At 49.9% G+C, this 21,990-nt stretch overlaps 1 protein-coding gene across 2 annotated transcripts in view; it reads left to right on the top strand.

Annotated features, from left to right (window-relative positions):
• The window catches only part of ATP13A3 (ATPase 13A3), a 1,430,808-nt gene that overhangs the window by 1,205,380 nt on the left and 203,438 nt on the right, over positions 1-21,990 (top strand). For both annotated transcript variants that reach the window (XM_069618570.1, XM_069618569.1), the window contains exon 29: positions 118-308. In XM_069618570.1, coding sequence (XP_069474671.1) covers positions 118-308 — 191 coding nt within the window. The remainder of the gene's footprint in view (positions 1-117; positions 309-21,990) is intronic.

Below are 21,990 nucleotides of genomic sequence, written 5' to 3'. Positions count from 1 at the left end.
GTTATGAAGAAGTTTGATTTGATGTCCCATAGTAACCCTCTCACTAATCTCCCCTTTCCCCACAATTTGCCCCCTTGGGGGAATCGCTTTGGAATCAAATTGTTATTTTTGTTTCAGTGCATGCAACGTTTCCAGAATTGCAGACTTCAACTCTTCTCACCTGAAGAACACAACGATTGATAAGCACGACAAAAACATCAGAAACTATGAAAACGCAACGCTATTTTTTGTCTCCTGCTTTCAGTACCTCATTGTGGCACTTGTGTTTTCCAAAGGAAAGCCTTTCAGGGAACCCTGCTACAAAAACAGTACGTTTGCATGGTGCCATTTTTATTTTAAATATTGTAATTGCTTCTTGTGATGGAAATACAGTAAAATATTGGTGGGAAAAGACTAGGAACGGCCATTATACATGCCGTTTTAGGCTTAAATAGAAAATGTAAACTATTTCATGACTAAATATGTTAAATATTTGGTTGGCTGAACATTAGTTATTACAAATATTACACACAAAAGCACAGCGACGCCCTTTGGGAAATTACATAGTTATTTTGTTACAATAAGTTTATTATGCAGAACGTGCTTCCGGAAATAAATTGAAGTACAAAACCAAGGTAAGTTTTCATTGGTTAATAATTAAAATCACTTACAACACTACTGTGGCTGCTTTCCATCTAACGATGCCAACCAACTTTCTTCTCTGTAACCTCTGGGACTGTACGCATCTAGAACTGATGTCACCAAGAGAACACATGGCATCAGTTATGTCACGTGAAAACATTATCAAGTGCTCTTGTGGGACCACAGTAAGATCTCACCACCTCATCACTTGTGTTTTTATAAAGTAGAGATGGGAAAAGCAGATACCTTTTGAAAGTGTTTATCTACAATTCTACATAAAGTCAGGATGTGGCTTAATCTTCACTAAAATTGTCTGGATGATAATAATAGCCAAACATAACATACTGGATAATGTTCCACAAAGTATCTGTCTCAAATTATTTACTAATGAAGAACTCAGCACAATAGGAATCTCCCTTCTTGTGTCAAAGGGTTTCCTTATAACCAAGTTTGCTGTTCATAATGTGCAACACAGTCTTTAAAGTACATAGCAATTTGGAAGATATACTAGTTAATATGTCATGATTTTCTCTAAGTGGGCATTGCAGATATAATGCACCCAAAAATGCAGTCCCACCCCACAATTCTGGGGACAAGGCAGAAGGCTTATTTAGGAATCAATACTTTGTTTGATGAAAATAAATAAAAAGGTGGTCCCCAAGTTGTATGTAGGAGAAGTCACCACACTTACAACATACAGGCAGCTTGTAAACAAAAACAACCTGCCTGCATTAACATTGCACACATACATCCATTTATATAATCCGCTCTCTATATACATTTAATTCCGAATAACAATAGGAATTATAGTTGTAATTCTGCTGCTTGTCTGACAAACTATCGAATCTCTTCAAAACATTTTCTAGATTACACGTAGTTACATGACAAACCATTCAGAAATGTTATTTTCCACAATATTACCAACAAGTACTAGAATCAGAGAACTGTTGCATACATCACAGTACCTATGGCATTGTGGGTTGCTAGTATGTATGCAATATTTTAAAGTATGTTTACACTGAGTTGCATAGGAATTCTGTAGGTTATGGGCTATGGGCACGCAGTGCTATCGTTTCAGAATCCACAGATTTTTTGGTTGACCCACACAAGATAGTAAAACGGTTTTGTGCTTTTCTAAAATAAGGATGAGTACCCCTCTCACTTTTTTCAAATCTTGTGTCGCTAATACAAATCCCTTTTTCCCTCTGTGCAGTGTCAAGAGTGAGGAGAGGATATTTTTATATTTGCATTGTTTTTGCTCACAAGGGGCATTAGGATGGCTAACTCCCCTTCACCTACGCATTCACTTGTTAATATCTATGGCTTTCACTGATCACAAGTTATCAATTAATCCTGGAGATGTGAAATTGCGTACCCATCCACAAATCCAATATCAGACTACACATGTGAATGCCCCAGGATCCAATTTAACTGTGTACTCTCCCACAAATCGGATAGCAGCCTACACATGTGAATGCCCACGATACAATTTAACTATCACTTACAAAATACTACACTGTCAGCACTGGGAACCATTCCCATTTTACCCACTGTACACAGCACAGAAAAGGCATTTCTGTATTTATTAAAAGGTAATCTCCCTGAACGCCCAGTACAATGAAAACCAGATTTAACTCGCACTAGCAAACTACCATATCCTGTTCTCATTCTATGAATAATTGACCAACTCTGTACCAAGATTAGTCTATTTGGAATGAGCTTCCCCTAGAGGAAATGACCTCTCAACTCCCTTGCACCCCAGTGACCAATCAAGGCAATAATTATAGGGGACTATTTGGGGAGTTTTCGTACCCACTTTGAAATAGTGTATTTGCAGCATGAAACCAGCAGAACCCCTGAAGTACTCCCTAAGGAAGTCCCAGTCAGCAGGCCCCTTCGGGTCCCATCCTTCCTTTTTCCAGGAAAGCATTCTACATCAGGTTAAGTTGGTTCAAATTTCATCATGGACAAGGCCTTGTCATTTTCAGATAATATATTCAGAACTCATCCAATTGGAACAGATGGTGTTCTTCCATGCAGCTTATAATTCCATAGTCAGAATGCCCTTCCATGTCAGATTCTGCTTTTTAAAATGTGCAATATTCCCATGATTATGTCATTTGGTCAAATCTTTCCATTGTCTTCCCTCATAGTCGCAGTCTTATAGAATTCACACACCCAATGTTGATTGGTTGGTTATAACTTCTGTGCATTTGAAAAGATAAATGTGGGGGCCCGTTTGCTCTGAGTAATATTGAATTCAAATCAGTTTTTGTTTACTATTATTCCAAAGCAGCATGCTACATAAATAAAACAGATTTCTGAAATCCCGCTACCCAGACACGTCTGAATATGCAGAATAATTATGTAGTCGGTTTATTTAGAGAATTATCAATATTCATCATTTTTTAAATTATTTTTAAAAACGAGGCAATTAGATTTAAGTGTCATAATAAAGAGGAGGTTCTTCAATTTAAAACACAATTCTTGGCTTGTTTGCAATGCTACAATTGTAATGTTATAAGGGAAATAGATTTCTGTGTTTTAACATTTCAAACTGCAAGACATTATGTAAATGTACATGCCCAAGTTCGTCCTCTGCTGAATATTAGCCAGGATTCGCTGACACAGGGCTTTCATTGTTTGAACAGCTATTAGCCAGACCACCTGGCCGACTTACTTGCAGGCGGGGTTGAAAGGGGACCTGCTAAGTGCAAAGATTTTCCTTTGGCTTTGACCATCTGGTCTTGTTCAGATGGTAACTATCCTCTTTTTAGATTGAAGCTGGGCTAAAATAGAGTTTTTACTTGTGGTTAAGTCAGCAAGAGAAGCAACAAAAAAGTGCCAAAGACATGTTAGAAAACCAATGATTTTTCATGCATTTACACAGTAATGTATTCTTTATTTAAAAATATTGCACATGCAAATTCTTGTATAATCATCATAGGGGTTTACAAACATTTATAAAGATGTCACTGATGTCTTTTAATTTGTGGCAATATCTGTGTCGGGTGCTGTCTCTGAAGGCAGTAGGTAATTACTGGCATGAACTATTCATGAATAAAACAATGCATTATTGAGGCAGCCTTAATGTCTCACGTTGGGTGTTGTGCTTTACATGAGGCGGCATCTATTGACTTTCTTTGTCGGTTTAATGTTTAGTCATACAATAAATCATATGTGCTTCACATGAAGAACCAACCAGTGCCACATTTGAGCACCTCTACCTTTAGGTGGGTATTTTTAGGTTCCATTTATGATGACACACTGTCACAAGTGGTAGCAAATGATGCAACAAAGACATTCACGTTAATGCGTTTTATTTAAGGTGTAGAGATGGTTGGGGTTTGTCATAATGTCCCTCGGATACTGTTTGCTCTTATTTCCTGGATTAGTCCCCAAAGGATCTTTTACATCCTTTGCTTCCTCCTTCTCGTCACCTTCCTTGTCTGTACCCTTCTATTGTCTGTACCCTTTGGGGCACTTCTTTCTATACACTGTTCAGTGCTGCCTGCCCTATCTTTTGTCAGGGCCTCTGCCCTGCCTTTCCCTTGGTCAGAGCCTTTGTCTTCACCTTCTGTCTTCCGGCTCTTCCTTTCCCTTTATCTGAGCCTTCGATTTCACCTTCCATGTTGATCCCTCATCAAAGGCCTCTGTCTTTGCTTCATCTACCCTTTCCTTGCCTATGGCTGTGCCATGTCTCTTTAAACCTGACATTTCCATTTGGTCTCCACTTCAATTGCCGTTCTTTTCTGTATATCTGGTCTCTGGCTTTAAGTCTCCTTCGATCTCAAGCTTTTAAATCAGTCCCCCCTATCCGGGTCTTACAATCAGCCTCTTCTCCAGTCGTTGCAATACACCATTCCACTCCAGGTGTTACAATCTGCCCAACAGACCTGCCATCCCTCCTTTCTGCATCTTGCATTTTGTTCTTCCACTCCATGTCTTATAGCCAGCCCAACAGTCTCCCTCTCCTCTCCGGATCTTACAATTTGGTCTTCTACTCCAGGCCCTACAACCTGCCCAGCAACCTTCCTCTGTCTTCCAGAAATCTCCTTCCCCTTTAACACCACAACTTGGCTTCTCTGTACCACAAAGCTCACTTCCACTCTTGTCATCGGAGCTGGCCTTTACATTTTGTTTGGACTTACTGGCTTCCTATTGATTAACCATAGGGTTCACTTGCTCTCTCTGGGCGTTGAGGGGTCAGAAATGTGAGGCGGACAACTTGGTACATTTTTTTCACAATTTTGCCGTTTTATTAAATAAAGGTGTGACCAGTTATGTTATGTAATATATTTTTTCGTACCGAGGTACAGCACAACCAACACCAAAAAAGGCAACCTGGCACTAAAAACTGAAGCTAAATCAAGCAGAGCAGGAAAGAAGGAAGCTAGAAAAGTCGAGTTTTCAAAGCTTTCCTAAAAAGCATGTGAGTTGGACAGGCCCGAAGGGCAATCGGCAGGGCATTCCACAACATGGAGGCTCTAACCAAGAAGGAGCGGCCACCCATTCTTGCACGTTAACCCTCGAGGGACAGCCAGCAGGGAGCGGTCAGCCGACCGCAGTGTACGAGCCGGAACATAGGGTCGAAATTTCAACTGCAAATATTCCGGACTCGCAGCGTAGAAAGCCCTGGATACTAAGCACAGGGATTTAAAAGACACACTCTTAGCCACTGAAAGCCAGTGGAGAGACCTAAGGACAGGTGAAATGTGCTCCCGATATGGGTTACCAGTAGCAAGGTGAGCAGCAGAAATTTGTAGCACCTGCAAGCGATGAATTAGATAATTTGGTTGAACCAGATATAGGGCATTGCAGTAGTCAATCCTACTGACAACCAGGGCAGAGACTACTAGGGCACGCAGATGAAGCGGAATATAAGGCAAAGCCTTCCTAAGTACTTTAAGTTGGAAATGAGCAGCCTGGCAGACCGGACCGATCTGAGAGGCGTAGAAAGGGAAGCCGATATATTGACACCCAGATTTTTAACAATAGGAACCGCCACTGGGAAAATACCCAACGCAGGTGGCCAGAGGGATGATGCCCAGAGTGAAGGAACAGTATTGACTCCCACAATCAACACCTCTGTCTTAACACTGAGTTTTTTCAAGTTTTCACACATCCTGAGTCCCACGGCCGCAAGGCAGTCTCGTAGCTGATTGGCATTAGACAGATGGAGTAAGTCAAGCCGGACCAAGAGCTGTTTGTCATCAGCATACGAGTAGCATCTAAAGCCGTGGGATCGGATGAGGACAATCAGAGGCTGAATGTAGATGTTGAACAGTGTGGGGGACAGGGCAGAGCCCTGTGGAACTCCACATAGTAGAGCCACAACTGCAGAGAGAAAAGGTCAAAGTAAAAGTTGCTGAGACCGGTCAGACAGAAAGGAGCAAATCCATGGAAGAACAGCACTTGACATGCCAGCAGCTGACAGCCGACTCAGGATGGCATGGTCAATGGTATCGATGGCAGCTGAAAGATCCAAAAGGATCAGGGCCGCCACTCCACCCTGATCAGCAGTAAGCGTCCGGTCATCGAGCACCGAGACCAGCACAGTCTCAGTGCCCTTGCCTGGTCTAAAGCCAGATTGGAACATGTCGAGCACAGCCATGGATTCGTAGAAATTGATCACTAAAGGGCACACCAAGGACTTCATAAAGAAGAGTGAAAGAGAGAGAGGATGAAAATTAGCTGGAAAGAGCGGATCAAGAGACAGCTTTTTCAAAAGGGGAATCACTGTAGCACACCTCAACAACGGAGGAATAGTCCCAGAGGAGCATGAGATCGAGCAATGCAGGCATGCTCTTTCCATCTCTTCCACACTGCCCGCAATTCTATATGTTGGTGTTTGGGAGCTGGAGCTCCACACCAACATGCCCGCCTCCCCTCCACCTCGTCGATGCTAAATTTGCTTCCCCAGCCTGCTTCTTTCGAGCATTGCCATTGGCTGGAAAGCTCTTCATCTTGGCTACCAGGAACGAGCTGGATGGCAAAGCCGGTGCAGCCCGACATCGAAGGCCCACATAAAAGGCCTTGCTCACCTGTCTGGGTGTGAAGGGTGCCTCAGATCTCTACTCCTCCTGGAGCAGCCTACTCTTTTGCAGCTTCTGACGTTATCTCTTGGACACACTATTCTGAATTCCCTGGACGCATCCTTCAGACAAGCTCTTCAGCTTTAAGGTAAACCTTCTTCTTTATCAGGCCCATTACTGTGTCCTGCACCCATTCCATAGCTGTTTTGCTGCCCCTTCTCACACCCTGTAACCTACCAACCACAATGTTTCACTGTCATGTTACTACCTCACCCCTATTACCTCAATATCCATGATCATCCTGCTAGCTGAGAGCTAGCATTACATGTTTTACTCATTACTCTACCTATCTAGCTTGTCCGCACAATGGAAGCAGCTCCCCGTTCTACGAGGGGAGGCCCTTCCACTTGGGACATACATTTGACATTTGACGTACAAGCCACCTACTTTGTCTCCTGCAGCTTGTTACTCCACTATGATTTTACTGGGAACCTCCCTTATCTGTCTCACCTGCCACATCATGCTGTATATGGCCCTAATCTGGCATTCATGTAGCATTTTGCTATCTTCAAACACCCTACCTAGTGATCCACATATCTTTGTCTCTTTCACTCTTGCCTGCATACGTGCCCCCACACCACGAGGCGTGAACTTGCCATTTAATGCATTTACCCCAATTATGTCTCATATCTGCTTACCAGATGTAGCCCTCTGCACCATGAGGCGTGGCTTTGTCAGTTAATCCATCTACCCTGATTTTATCTTTTATATATGTATACCTGTTGTAGCCGCCCACACCATGAGGCGTGACTTGGCCAGTTAATGCATTTACCCTGGTTTTGTCGCTTATATATCTGTATAACTGATGCAGCCCTCCTCCCCCGTGCCATGAGGCTTGGCCTGCCAGATTATGCTACGAAAAGCCATCTACATGTTGTAACCTGTATGTATGGGCCTGCACTTTTAAGAATGTCACTTCGCACTTACTGATGCCTGAGGGTTTGGCACGCTGCTGTAAATATAAAAATAAATAAATAAATGCCTTGTTTTCCCAAACCTAAAGAGGATTTCCCTGCGATTAAAATAGAACTAAAGGAAAACACTCTAATAAGAGGAATCTGTCCCTCAAACTCGTACATACAATATCTGTATATAGGTAGAATATGGCATTTCAGGTTAAAAAACACTACAGTTGCACTCAATATAAACATTGTAATTAGGTTTACTTGTAAACTGGGTCGAATTCCCTTCCCCCAGTTCAAAGCAGGATCTCCAACCAAAGTTCAATATAAGTGAAGTTCCTTTTTGTAACCAAGTTCTGTACATAAAATTCTTCATTCCAAAAGTATTTCACTTGGTACTGTTTCCACAAACGTCTTTTATCATCCAACTGATATTCAGTATTTCAAAATCACTTCTCCTTCTTGGAAAACAAACACATAAGTAATTCTTCTAGATTCACAACAAGGTTTTTGTCAGGATGATTTTTAACACAGTTCATCAAACACGGGAGTGGCGTTGCCACTTTATTTTCTTCACAATGCAGTACCTCGAAGTATTCTTCCTGGTCAACTGACCTGCCAGGATTAGAACTAAATCCTGTTCCTGGTATACTCTCCTGCCAGGATAAAAGCTCCCAACACTACTACAAGTGCTCTGTGATGAGGTTTGCTTCATACTTTCAGAAGAATCCTTCACTTTCACAACTTCTTGGTGATGTGTGTTCCCCTGTTTTATTTGCTACATGCAATGCAGGTTGTATTCCTCTCCCCCTTGATAGCTCCTATAAGGAGGGCTTCTCTTGTGCCACTCTTGCTCTCAATTTTACATCACACAACTGCTCACAATGCCTCTTTATAACATTTGTCTTTCTTTGGCATAGGCAATGCTTTTTGGCGTATTGCATAATTCTCTTCCCCCTTCTGGGATTACTGGTTACAATTTGTCTGCAGTATCTTTCTCGTATTACTTGGCCAATGTGGGTTATAAACTCTCTGAAGATTTGCCCCCTCTTTACTTTGGCAATGATTGTCATTGTTCCTCTTCAGTATTGCCCCTCTCTGCTTTGGCCATGCAAGTCTTTATATGGCTCCAATATTGCCCCCTCTTCGTCTTGGCAATAATAATTGTAACCTTTCTTTTCTGGCTTTCCTTTAAAGCGATTGTTACACCAGTAATACTTTCTTGCATTAGTTTGACTTTCAAAGTCTGGATTAGCAGTCAGCGTTTGACTATGGAGCGTTCGGCGTTACCTAAGACAGGCCAACTCACCGGTCTTGCTACCCGTGTCCTCTTGAACAGCTGCCTCTGCTTCTACTGATGCTCTTCAAACATTCAACAGCTTCAATCATGTTCCTGCGGCCCGCACCACTTGGGAAAGGAGCCTGCCTTGCTCCTCCTGCACGGATCCAACATCCGCTTCTACACCAGCGACGGCTCCAGCGTCTTCATTTCCCTGCTTCCACTGTGGCTCACAACTCCTACTACTGCTTCACCTCCTTATTCTAATGGCTTGCACCTGAGGGGGCCATAAATGCCTAAAAGTCCTGCTCGGGTGTGGGTTATTAGGATCATTTAACTGCACACTGCAGTTCTGTGCCTCTGAGCCCCTCTTCCTCGTCCCAGTACTTGGGGCATTGTGGGAGTTGAAGTCCCCAATGTTCTGATTACTTTCCATGTTCTGACTATAGCCTTCAACTTTATTTACTTCACTCTTATTATTAAATACACCTTTAGGAAGAGATTTTAAAGGGATCAATGGTTGGTTCAGACTTAAGGGAGAATCATATTCTTCAGAACCCAGAGTCTTAATGCTCTGTTTGCTATGCTAATCATAACCGTTTTCACTACCAACAAGCTTTGGGAAGGGAAGTCTCACTCCGGCAACAAGCCATTGAATATTCTGGTATCATGGAAATCTCTCCCTTTGAGGAAGACAAATACTGCGTCTCTCCTAACTGAGCCATCCTACTCCCTTGGGGCCCTTCTTCCTCCCGGCTAATACCACCCCCAGGGTTAGGATCCAACAGCAGCTGCCTTCCCCTGACCACCAGGGAGGAGACTCTAGGTAGGGTTACTGTGAGGACTCTGCAGGATTCATCACAGTGTCCACCATGACAGGGATGCTTTATTGTTCTGAGTTCATGGGGGAAGTCTTAAAATGGGAAAACCACCATCTTCAGTCTTTGTTGCTGGCTGGAAAGGAGCTGCTGGTTTGTTCCCCTGTCTCAGGCTTTCCCTTCTCTGTATTTTGTGTTGGTGACCCCCTGTGTCTAACGGCTCAGGGTGTGTATTAAGCATTTCTCCAGTGGGGTGGTACTTTCAATAAAATGTTTCTTTTGTTTGGTGCACTGCTGGTATCCTTTCCGTTCCTTTTAACGGAGGTGGCCATTGATTCGGTCTCCCTTGTGTTGACAAATGTGCAGGAGACATGAGTTCTCTTCTCCAGGTGTTCCTGGTAGTGTAGGGGAGGAAGGAGGCTCTGTTTGTCCATTGACTGTATGGGTGAGGAATGAATGTCCTGCTGCCACTTGGGTGCATGTTCCCTAAGACTGCCTCCCTTTCAAACACTTGTGGGTTACCCCCAATGTTCCCATTATCCTGTTCCAATATCTGTCAGTGTGTTTTGCTATTCAGGTGTGACATTTTCCTCATTTGGGAAAGCGGGACTATGGGAGATGTAGCCCTTTTCTTGTTGGTTTGGATCGTCTGCTCCATTTTCGGATCTATGTGATTACTGCACCCCGTTTACTGTGACCCCCAAAAATAGACTTTTTTTATTTCATCCTGTTTTCAGCCCATATTTATATGGGCGAGCCCCCCACAACCTCCTCTTCATCCATTATATACTGTACCTACCCCACACACATATATATATATATATATATATATATATATATATATATCTCCGTCGCAGTAAACGGGTTACAGTAATTGTATAATCCCCATTTTCTATCATACTTCCTGGCATAAGGGACCTAACTGAGTCTTCTGTATGGTCCATCCCCTTGTGGGCCCAAAACGGCACTACCTTAATCCAGTCCGGTTGTGTTCATAAGGGATTTATCGTACATGTATTTGTTTCTGTTTGTTTATCCGAAAGTGAATGGTCTATGAATTGGGAAATACCTTTACTGCAGACAGATGCTGTTGTGGACCTGGGATGCCATACTGTGGTCGATGTGGCAAAGTCCAAGGGGTAATTTCGCCTCACAAAATCCTTAACTTACAATAAAGAATCCTCCAGTGTCCAACTAAAAGAATTTTGCAAAAGTCTTTTTAAGGTGTCTTTCTCCTCTTCTCCTGCTGTACCTGGAGGGAGTGTGATGTGCGACCTCTGGCTCTCATCGTGTCTTATGATTCGTCATGTGCCATGGTCCCACATCTCTCGGGCAAACTGGTGTTTCAGTGGTCTGCCATATCATTGTCTTCTGGGAGTTCTATGTTGTTAATTCAGAGAATCCCTTGTTTGGTACATCTTGCTGGCCTCTGAGGTCCACACAGGCAGCCGTGCCCTCAGTACATGCATCTATGGCCGACAAGCCATTCCTGGAAGCTTCCAGCTGCACAATCAGCGTTAAGTCATCTAACGTGGGTGGGGAATGTTCAATAAGCATCATGCTCTTCAATAACTCTGCGTCAGCCACCTCCCCGATTTACTTTTTAAAGTGTGGTTCAGAGTCATGCACCAAGTGTGCCTCCGTAATCTTCTTTGGGGCGGGGGTATGATAGAAGAATCTATGCTTAAAGAAAGCCTGGTTTGATCCCAAACCCACAGCTTGCCAGGCCGGCTTACTTTTAGGGATCTTTAGACTTATTAGTGAAGGACCTGTTGTTGGCTTAGCAATCAAATAAGATCTCAATGTGTGGACTTTCTCTTTGTCGACTTTCTGTTTTTCTTGGGGCATTGTAAAGTCAAAGGCATGATTTGTGTTGCCAGGGCCCCCTCCACATGGGATCAGCAGAGCTAACCGCAATACCGCTCGTCCTGCACAATTCTGAAGGGAAAGTTTTCTTCTTGTTATTGAAATTCGTTGAACCCACCAACAACATTGGCTCAGGTACTGTTCCAAATAATGTCTCAGAAATCTCCCAAGACTTATCTCCTTCATAAGCACAGGTCGTTCCAGCTTCATAAATACGATTCAGCGTGTGCGCATTTAACTTTAAAAGCTGAATCGAACCAATGTTGTCTGCTGCTTTTGTAAGTTGCGGTGCTAGCTGTCACTGTGACGGCAACTTTAAGGGTGGTCGGAGGAGTGTAGTAAGCGCCAGAACCAATAGTCTGCTCATTGTCACAAAAAGCGGCGGCTTCCCGTGAACCACGTAACAACTCACTCACCTCCTCAGTCGTGCACCGAGGCTGACTCTCCTTTGTTTCCGGCACTCATTCTTGCAGAGATGTTAACCGCCCCAGTTCTCTGGGCATCTTGTTTCCCAGGCGCGGCTTCTTCGCTGACATCGCTGTCGTCTGACATCTACCGGAGTCTGCCGAGACTGCAACACCTCTGCGAATGCTCCACGTTGCAAGTAGTGGTTTTAAACAAGATCCTCCTGCTGGAAATCGGGTGAAATTAATGAGACTAGTGCAGCACAGCTCAACGCAACTCCTGCCAAGACTGAAATAACTCCGCAAAACACTCACATTACATAATTCCCCCCAGGAACAGAAACAAAACCTGTGCTGCGCCTGGGAAGTGGAAGTACGGACCAAGTATAGAGTAAACCTGTTAAAATACCCAGTCAGGTCAGTTAAGCCAGGGAAGAGATCAGGAAACCTGTGTTGGGACCCACACACTGATATTGTACAGAGAAATCACCCTCATATGGACAACTCTCACAATGCCCTTCTCCTCTAACCAGAAAATCGGGAATGGATCAGGGAAATTAAATTCTCCCTTCCAGGGTAGGGAGACCCTAAGGGAAATCCGAACACCATTAGAGCCCCCCTAACACGCTTAACTTCCCAACAGCACCTTAACGGGTAATCCTTCTGAACAGCAACACAGCAGGAACTCCTCCATGGAAGCAGCATTTCCAGCCTCTCCCTGTACTCAATTTCAGAATGGCTGCAAGGGCTCTCATGGATTTAGCCCAGCCCCTTCTGCCTTATTCGGAACATTGGGAAGTGAGATATCCTAGCCAATCCTAACCCTCGCACCCTTTAGGCTCACAGCTGCAGATCATCAGCCCTAGTTCTAGTCAGTGGGAGGGGGCATGTTGCTATATCAGCCAGGCAGCCCATTTCAGAATGTTAGTTGATAGGAGCTGTGTGGCTCCTGTTTGGAGGGTTTATAGTGATTGCACCGAATGCCAAAGCATCAAATGCCTTGGCATCTAAAAAAAAAGCAATGAAAAAAGCATTGAATGCATTTTTTTCCATTTTTTTTTAATGGGGGGGGTCCCCCAACCCCAGTTTTTTTTCCCCTTAAAACCCATTATACTTAAAAATATAACCTTTACCTTTGAAGAAAATGCATTCGATACTTTTTTAGATGCATTTTTTCGATGCTTTTGGTATTCAATGCTTTGTATTCGATGCAATGACTGGATACTGTTTGGAGAAGGTGCTGTAGAGACTGTATGTACAGTGCTGCAGAGGGGAGCTAGAAAAGGGGCAGCAGGAGAGAGGGCAAGGTGATCTATACAGAAGCCAATAACGTGGTGAGAGTTAAAGGAGAAAGCAGGGAGGAAGTAAAGCCTGGAGATGAAGAGGTTATAGGAACAGGGGAAAGAAAGAAGGAAGTAAAAACAGAAGGAGACAAGCAGAGGGCAGGAGGGGGGAACTAAATCCTGTAGTGGAGTAGAACAAGGTAACATTAAAAGGCAAGAGGGAGGAAGTAAGACTCAGTGTGGATGGTGGCAGCAACAGGCCAAGGTGGTAGTAAGGAGACAGTCTTGTTTCTCTCTCGCTTAACTACTCCTTCTGCTCATCTTTCACTAAGAAGTGAATGTCTTCAGACGAGTGAAGCAGATTGGCAAGTGGCTGACAAGGAATGGAATAGAAAAACAAAAGCACTACAGAAAAGAGATTCAGTCTTTTTTAAGGTATTGAAAAACGAGTCAAACAGCCAGAAGCAGATTAGTCCGCTTGAGGTAGGAGCGTCCAGAGGGGCCAGTTCAGGGCGATGCAAGCATAAAAGGGGCAAGGAGGTTCCAGTGGGGGTCAGAGAGGTGGCGGGGAGAACAGTCGGGAAGGAAGCGTGTTGGGGATTGGTCCTTCTGCCTCTTCCCTCGCTGACCCCAACACCATCTGCAAGATAAACCCGATCACTAACATCCCCTACCCAGCAAAACTTCTAGAAACCTACGTATATACACTTCTCCAGCATGGGGTCTGGCATGGATTCACATGCTCATGAATATTCCCCGTCGTCAGGCTGGGAATCCTCGGTAAAGAAAAAAACCAGTATCAGTTTCGTTTCTGATCTGTCTTTCGTAGTAATAACCAATCACTGGTCTCTGCGTCATACTGACCACAGCCAATGACTGCCCTCTACCTAAGCACCGCCTCTGGCAGCCATCTTCAGATTTTTACCGCACGTTCATGTGTTGGGATCCTCGTGCTATTGCTCTCGAGCGTTAGTGCTATTTTTCGCGCTTTTTCACAAAAAACTTCGATTCTTTCAGTCAAAAGAGCCTCAAGCTCCACCGATCCTACATCCGATCAACGGGGACCCGTGTCGGATTCGTCTGTGCCCCTCAAGGGTGAAGATTTCGTCGAGCTACACTTCGGAGGACTCCAGAAGCTTCTCAGGCCCGGTCTCGGAGATGGCCCAGGAGAAGGGAAGCTCGACGCCCGGAAAGCTGTTCAGGGTCTGCCCTGGATGCCAGCTGCAGAACGTCTTTAAGGAGGACGAACACTCTTTCTGCCTTTACTGCCTTCATGAGGACAAAACGCACGTGGAGAAGGACTGTGCTTTTTGCGGCAACATGTTGGAACGGACCATGAAGGACCGTCATCAACGTCTCGCCAACTGGCTGGAGGGTAAGAGCCCGTCTGGCGAGAAGAAGAAGAAATCCGAGCGGTCTTCTAAGACCTTTGAGGGCGCCCCGGCGACGGGGGCCCAACATAAGGCCAAGCACCGCGAGTCCGCTGGCACCGGGAGCGCCGAACGGTCGGGCTCTACGGGCGCCAGGCAGGGCGCACCCTCCCCGGCACCATCAACCACGAGCCAACGCTCTGGGTCGGGTAAGAGGAAGGCCGAGCACCCGGCGAAGCTCCTGGAGAGGCCCCGGTCGAGCTCTCAGGCAGAGGAGGAGCGTGACAGTGCCCCCTCCCTCAAGGATAAGGCGGTGAGCGCACCTAAGGTGGTGAAGGCCTTGACCATCCGACCAAGCCCTCTATCGAAACGGTCGCGGCGGCCCTGGCTCAGCCTGTGGAGGCTGCACCAGTGGTGGCGACCTCAGGGCCCAGAATCTCCCTGCCTCCTCGGAGGGAGTCTTCTTTTGTGCCCATCGATAGGACCCCCGTGAAACCCTCCGTGGGGAAGAAGAAGGGGGGGCAGGGCGTCGTCGTAGATTCGGCCTCAACCTCAGAAGAGGAGCTGATCGAGGTCTTAAGCCACGTCCTAGGCGTGGAAGAAGGCCAGCCCGTCGGAATGGACCCCGACGCAGGTGACGACGACGACATCGTCGAGGATACCGACGGGGCCCCTGCTCGCCCGTCGGATTCCCCTCTGCCAGCGCCGCAAGACAACTCGGCGGCCATTTTGTTGGCCATACAGTCCTTATGCTCCGAGATAAGGACGAGGCTACCGTTACCGACGGAGGAACCTCTCCCGTCGGGGGATCCAGAACCGGGACCTTCTGGTGTTCCCCCTACCAAGAAAAGAAGGATCCATCCACCACCTCCTTTTCAACCGTCGCGCCCCGTCCAGCCCTCCTCCCCGTCCACCCGAGGGGATGATACGGGGACTGACATGGCAGCGACGGGTACGGACGACGAGGCATACGACGAGGATATTCCGTCGTCGCCTCCCACCAGGGCTTCTCCGCCCGACGAGATCGGATCTTTCCACTCCATGATCTCCAGGGCTTCCGAGCTTTTCCAACTCTGCCCTGAGGAGAAGAAAAAGGAAGGCTTCCTTTATCAGCGGCGCGAGGCCAAGAGGAAGACGGTCCTCGCAGTGCCTCTGTTGGACGACATTTGGGATGAGGGCCTTTCCCTCCTCAAGAACCCTTCCACGACGCCAGCTAGAAGAGACCGGTACGAGAAAAAGTACCGGGTCCCGGACACGGCCCCCCTATGCCTCCGGGCGCAGCCTACCCCGGATTCCGTCGTCTCCGCGGCAGCCAGGAAGAAAGCGGGGGGGGGGTGCGGCCTCCACATCGACTTCCCCGCCGGACGGCGAGGGAAAGAAATTGGATGCTATGGGACGTAGAGTCATCTCGTCGGCAGCGACGACGATTAAAGCGGCCAACGCCTTGGCTATCGTGGCCCGCTACGACAGGGAGCTCTGGTACAAGATAGCTCCCCTGCTGGATTTTCTGCCGGACGACAAGAGGGCGGAGGCCCTGGAGATTCTGCAGGAAGGTGAGGTGGCCTCGGACCACGCCATCACCGTGGCGACGGACATCGCTGACACTGGGTTCTGCCAGCTGGGCAACGGCGTTTGCCTTCGACGTCGTGGATGGCTCAAAGCTACGGACTTCCGGCAGGACGTCCAGACCAGAGTCCTGGACATGCCCTTCGACGGGAACAACCTGTTTGGCAAGACAGTGGACGATTCCCTTCAGGCCATCAAGGCGGATACTGAGACGGCCCGGGCCCTTGGAGTCCTGCAGCAACGACGGACGCCCTTTCGGAGCGGCGGAGGCAAGGGCGCCTCCAAAGGTTCCGGCGGCGGTTTCGCTTCCTACCGTCAAGCGGCCCGCTCGTCGTCGCAAGAGGCCTACAGAGGACGAGGCAAGTCTAGCGGACCCCGCCGTCGTCGCCAAGGAGGTCAAGGCGGCAAGGCCGCGTCCAAGCAGGATTGAACCGGCCGTGGGGTCGGGCCCCCACCGAAGCACCCCGGTGGGAGGCCGGCTGGCGGGCTTCGTCAGCGTGTGGGAGTCCATCTCCACCGACCGTTGGGTGCTGGACGCCCTGGCCCGGGGCCACGCGCTCGAGTTTCAAAGAAGGTGCCCGCGCGTCCCCCCCGTGGCCAGGAAAGAACTTCACGTCCCTCAACTTCTCCTGGAGGTAAAGGCGATGCTCAGAAAGGGCGCCATCGAACTCGTCCCAAAGAGGCTTCGGGGCTCCGGAGTCTACTCGAGATACTTCCTCGTGAAGAAGAAGACGGGAGGATGGCGCCCCATCCTAGACCTGCGACGTCTGAACAAGTTCATCAAGGCGCAGAAGTTCCGGATGGTCACCCTCCAGCACGTCCTGGGTCAGCTGGAGGAAGGAGACTTCCTATCGTCGTTGGATTTGGAGGATGCCTACTTCCACATTCCCATCCTAAAGGGGCACCGAAAATTCCTCAGATTCGTGGTCCAAGGGCGTCATTACCAGTTCAAAGCCCTTCCCTTCGGACTACGGTCGGCACCCAGGGTATTCACCAAGTGCCTCGCACCGGTGGCGGCGCAGCTGCGCCGCGAGGGGATTCACGTCTACCCCTACCTGGACGACTGGCTCATCCGCGCCAAGACGAGGGAGCTCGCCGTGGTCCACACGGCAAGGACCGTCCAACTCCTCACGGACCTGGGATTCTCCGTGAACTACGCCAAATCCCACCTGGTGCCCGCGCAAGTCGCACTGTTTCTGGGAGCGAGGCTCGACACAGTGTCCCTTCTGGCCTCCCCGTCGGAGGAGAGGACCAGGACCATCTTGGGCAAGGTGCAACGGATGTTGGTGGCCGACGCGGCCAAAGTGAGGTCCATCAAGTCCCTCCTCGGGATGATGTCTTCCTGCATCTACCTCATTCCCATGTGCAGGCTCCGGATGCGCCCGTTGCAAGAATTCCTGGATGCGCGCTGGATCCAGACGACGGGCAGCTTCGAGGAAAGGATCAAGCTCGACGAGAGTTTCCGACGAGCGATACGGTGGTGGGGCACCCGCGCGCATCTGACGGCGGGCATGGACTTCCAGACCCCAGCCCACCAGGAGACTGTGACCACGGATGCCTCCCTGGAAGGGTGGGGAGCGCACACCGAAAATCTGCACGCAAGGGGACTCTGGCTCCCGACGGAGAAGTCCCTGCATATCAACGTCCTGGAGCTCCGTGCAGTGTTTTGGGCCCTCAGGTCCTTCCTTCCGTCCCTCAAGGGCAAGGTGGTGAGGATCTTCACCGACAACACCACCACCATGTTTTACATCAGGAAACAGGGCGGAACCAGGTCCCCAGCGCTGTCCAAGGAGGCGCAGGACCTGTGGCATTGGGCCTTCGCCCAAGGGATTTTTCTGGTGCCGTTTCATCTGGCAGGGATAAAAAACACCATCGCCGACTCACTCAGCAGGGAGCTTCGCTCGTGCCACGAGTGGGAACTACGGCAGGATCTGGTGGATCGCCTCTTCCGACGGTGGGGCACACCCCAGATCGACCTGTTCGCGACGGCGACGAACACCAAGTGCCGGAGGTTCGCCAGCAGGTTTCCCCAGACGAGGAGCATGGGCGATGCTTTCTCGTTCCCCTGGGAGGGCCTGTTCCTCTACGCGTTCCCTCCCTTGCCTCTGCTAATCCGGCTCGTCAACCAGCTCAAGAGGTCACGGTGCAGGATGATCCTCGTCGCACCTGCGTGGCCGAGGCAGATATGGTTCCCGGACCTTCTGGACTTGTCAGCGTCCCCGCCGATCAAGCTGCCGGCGGACGCGGATCTACTCTCCAGGGAAGGAGGCGCCATCCTCCACCACGACCCGAAGTCGCTGAACTTGCAGGCCTGGCTCCTGCAGCGCTAGAGTTTGGAGGATACGACATACCGGCCGATTGCAGAGAGGTTCTTGCAAAGGCCAGGGCGTCCTCGACTCTTAAATGCTACGGACACAAATGGAGGAGGTTCTCTGTCTGGTGCCACGCACAGAAGATTAACCCTCTACGGATTACGGCTCCCCAAGTACTGCCGTACCTGCTGACGCTGGCCAAAGCTGGTCTGGCACACGCGTCCATCAAGATTCATCTTGCTGCGATCTCCCGATACACCAGAACCACGGGGCGGACGTCCTTGTGGTCTCATCGTCTGGTGAAAGAGTTCATGAAGGGACTGTTCAGATCGTTCCCGCCGGTGAAGGCTCCGGCCCCGGCGTGGGAGCTCAACGTGGTGCTGACCAAGCTCATGGGACCTCCGTTCGAGCCTCTGCACTCGGCCCCGTTGAAGTTTCTATCGTGGAAAACCGCTTTTCTCCAGCATGGGGTCTGGCATGGATTCACATGCTCATGAATATTCCCCGTCGTCAGGCTGGGAATCCTCGGTAAAGAAAAAACCAGTATCAGTTTCGTTTCTGATCTGTCTTTCGTAGTAATAACCAATCACTGGTCTCTGCGTCATACTGACCACAGCCAATGACTGCCCTCTACCTAAGCACCGCCTCTGGCAGCCATCTTCAGATTTTTACCGCACGTTCATGTGTTGGGATCCTCGTGCTATTGCTCTCGAGCGTTAGTGCTATTTTTTCGCGCTTTTTACAAAAACTTCGATTCTTTCGGTCAAAAGAGCCTCAAGCTCCACCGATCCTACATCCGATCAACGGGGACCCGAGTCGGATTCATCTGTGCCCCTCAAGGGTGAAGATTTCGTCGAGCTACACTTCGGAGGACTCCAGAAGCTTCTCAGGCCCTGTCTCGGAGATGGCCCAGGAGAAGGGAAGCTCGACGCCCGGAAAGCTGTTCAGGGTCTGCCCTGGATGCCAGCTGCAGAACGTCTTCAAGGAGGACGAACACTCTTTCTGCCTTTACTGCCTTCATGAGGACAAGACGCACGTGGAGAAGGACTGTGCGTTTTGCGGCAACATGTCGGAACGGACCATGAAGGACCGCCATCAACGTCTCGCCAACTGGCTGGAGGGTAAGAGCCCGTCTGGCGAGAAGAAGAAGAAATCCGAGCGGTCTTCTAAGACCTTTGAGGGCGCCCCGGCGACGGGGGCCCAACATAAGGCCAAGCACCGCGAGTCCGCTGGCACCGGGAGCGCCGAACGGTCGGGCTCTGCGGGCGCCAGGCAGGGCGCACCCTCCCCGGCACCATCAACCACGAGCCAACGCTCTGGGTCGGGTAAGAGGAAGGCCGAGCACCCGGCGAAGCTCCTGGAGAGGCCCCGGTCGAGCTCTAAGGCAGAGGAGGAGCGTGGCAGTGCCCCCTCCCTCAAGGATAAGGCGGTGAGCGCACCTAAGGTGGTGAAGGCCTTGATCCATCCGACCAAGCCCTCTATCGAAACGGTCGCGGCGGCCCTGGCTCAGCCTGTGGTGGCTGCACCAGTGGTGGCGGCCTCAGGGCCCAGAATCTCCCTGCCTCCTCGGAGGGAGTCTTCCTTTGTGCCCATCGATAGGACCCCCGTGAAACCCTCCGTGGGGAAGAAGAAGGGGGGGCAGGGCGTCGTCGTAGAGTCGGCCTCAACCTCAGAAGAGGAACTGATCGAGGTCTTAAGCCACGGCCTAGGCGTGGAAGAAGGCCAGCCCGTCGGAATGGACCCCGACGCAGGTGACGACGACGACATCGTCGAGGATACCGACGGGGCCCCTGCTCGCCCGTCGGATTCCCCTCTGCCAGCGCCGCAAGACAACTCGGCGGCCATTTTGTTGGCCATACAGTCCTTATGCTCCGAGATAAGGACGAGGCTACCGTTACCGACGGAGGAACCTCTCCCGTCGGGGGATCCAGAACCGGGACCTTCTGGTGTTCCCCCTACCAAGAAAAGAAGGATCCATCCACCACCTCCTTTTCAACCGTCGCGCCCCTTCCAGCCCTCCTCCCCGTCCACCCGAGGGGATGATACGGGGACTGACACGGCAGCGACGGGTACGGACGACGAGGCATACGACGAGGATTTTCCGTCGTCGCCTCCCACCAGGGCCTCTCCGCCCGACGAGATCGGATCTTTCCACTCCATGATCTCCAGGGCTTCCGAGCTTTTCCAACTCTGCCCTGAGGAGAAGAAAAAGGAAGGCTTCCTTTATCAGCGGCGCGAGGCCAAGAGGAAGACGGTCCTCGCAGTGCCTCTGTTGGACGACATTTGGGATGAGGGCCTTTCCCTCCTCAAGAACCCTTCCACGACGCCAGCTAGAAGAAGACCGGTACGAGAAAAAGTACCGGGTCCCGGACACGGCCCCCCTATGCCTCCGGGCGCAGCCTACCCCGGACTCCGTCGTCTCCGCGGCAGCCAGGAAGAAAGCGGGGGGGGGTGCGGCCTCCACATCGACTTCCCCGCCGGACGGCGAGGGAAAGAAATTGGATACTATGGGGCGTAGAGTCATCTCGTCGGCAGCGACGACGATTAAAGCGGCCAACGCCTTGGCTATCGTGGCCCGCTACGACAGGGAGCTCTGGTACAAGATGGCTCCTCTGCTGGATTTTCTGCCGGACGACAAGAGGGCGGAGGCCCTTGAGATCCTGCAGGAAGGTGAGGTGGCCTCGGACCACGCCATCACCGTGGCGACGGACATCGCCGACACTGGATTCCGCCAGCTGGGCAACGGTGTTTGCCTTCGACGTCGTGGATGGCTCAAAGCTACGGACTTCCGGCAGGACGTCCAGACCAGAGTCCTGGACATGCCCTTCGACGGGAACAACCTGTTTGGGAAGACAGTGGACGATTCCCTTCAGGCCATCAAGGCGGATACTGAGACGGCCCGGGCCCTTGGAGTCCTGCAACGACGGACGCCCTTTCGGAGCGGCGGAGGCAAGGGCGCCTCCAAAGGTTCCGGCGGCGGTTTCGCTTCCTACCGTCAAGCGGCCCGCTCGTCGTCGCAAGAGGCCTACAGAGGACGAGGCAAGTCTAGCGGACCCCGCCGTCGTCGCCAAGGAGGTCAAGGCGGCAAGGCCGCGTCCAAGCAGGATTGAACCGGCCTTGGGGTCGGGCCCCCACCGAAGCACCCCGGTGGGAGGCCGGCTGGCGGGCTTCGTCAGCGTGTGGGAGTCCATCTCCACCGACCGTTGGGTGCTGGACGCCCTGGCCCGGGGCCACGCGCTCGAGTTTCAAAGAAGGTGCCCGCGCGTCCCCCCCGTGGCCAGGAAAGAACTTCACGTCCCTCAACTTCTCCTGGAGGTAAAGGCGATGCTCAGAAAGGGCGCCATCAAACTCGTCCCAAAGAGGCTTCGGGGCTCCGGAGTCTACTCGAGATACTTCCTCGTGAAGAAGAAGACGGGAGGATGGCGCCCCATCCTGGACCTGCGACGTCTGAACAAGTTCATCAAGGCGCAGAAG

Source organism: Ambystoma mexicanum, chromosome 10, assembly GCF_040938575.1.
Source record: "Ambystoma mexicanum isolate Mex_15411 chromosome 10, UKY_AmexF1_1, whole genome shotgun sequence".
Lineage (NCBI taxonomy): Eukaryota > Metazoa > Chordata > Amphibia > Caudata > Ambystomatidae > Ambystoma > Ambystoma mexicanum.
This window is presented reverse-complemented; position numbering and strand designations above follow the sequence as displayed.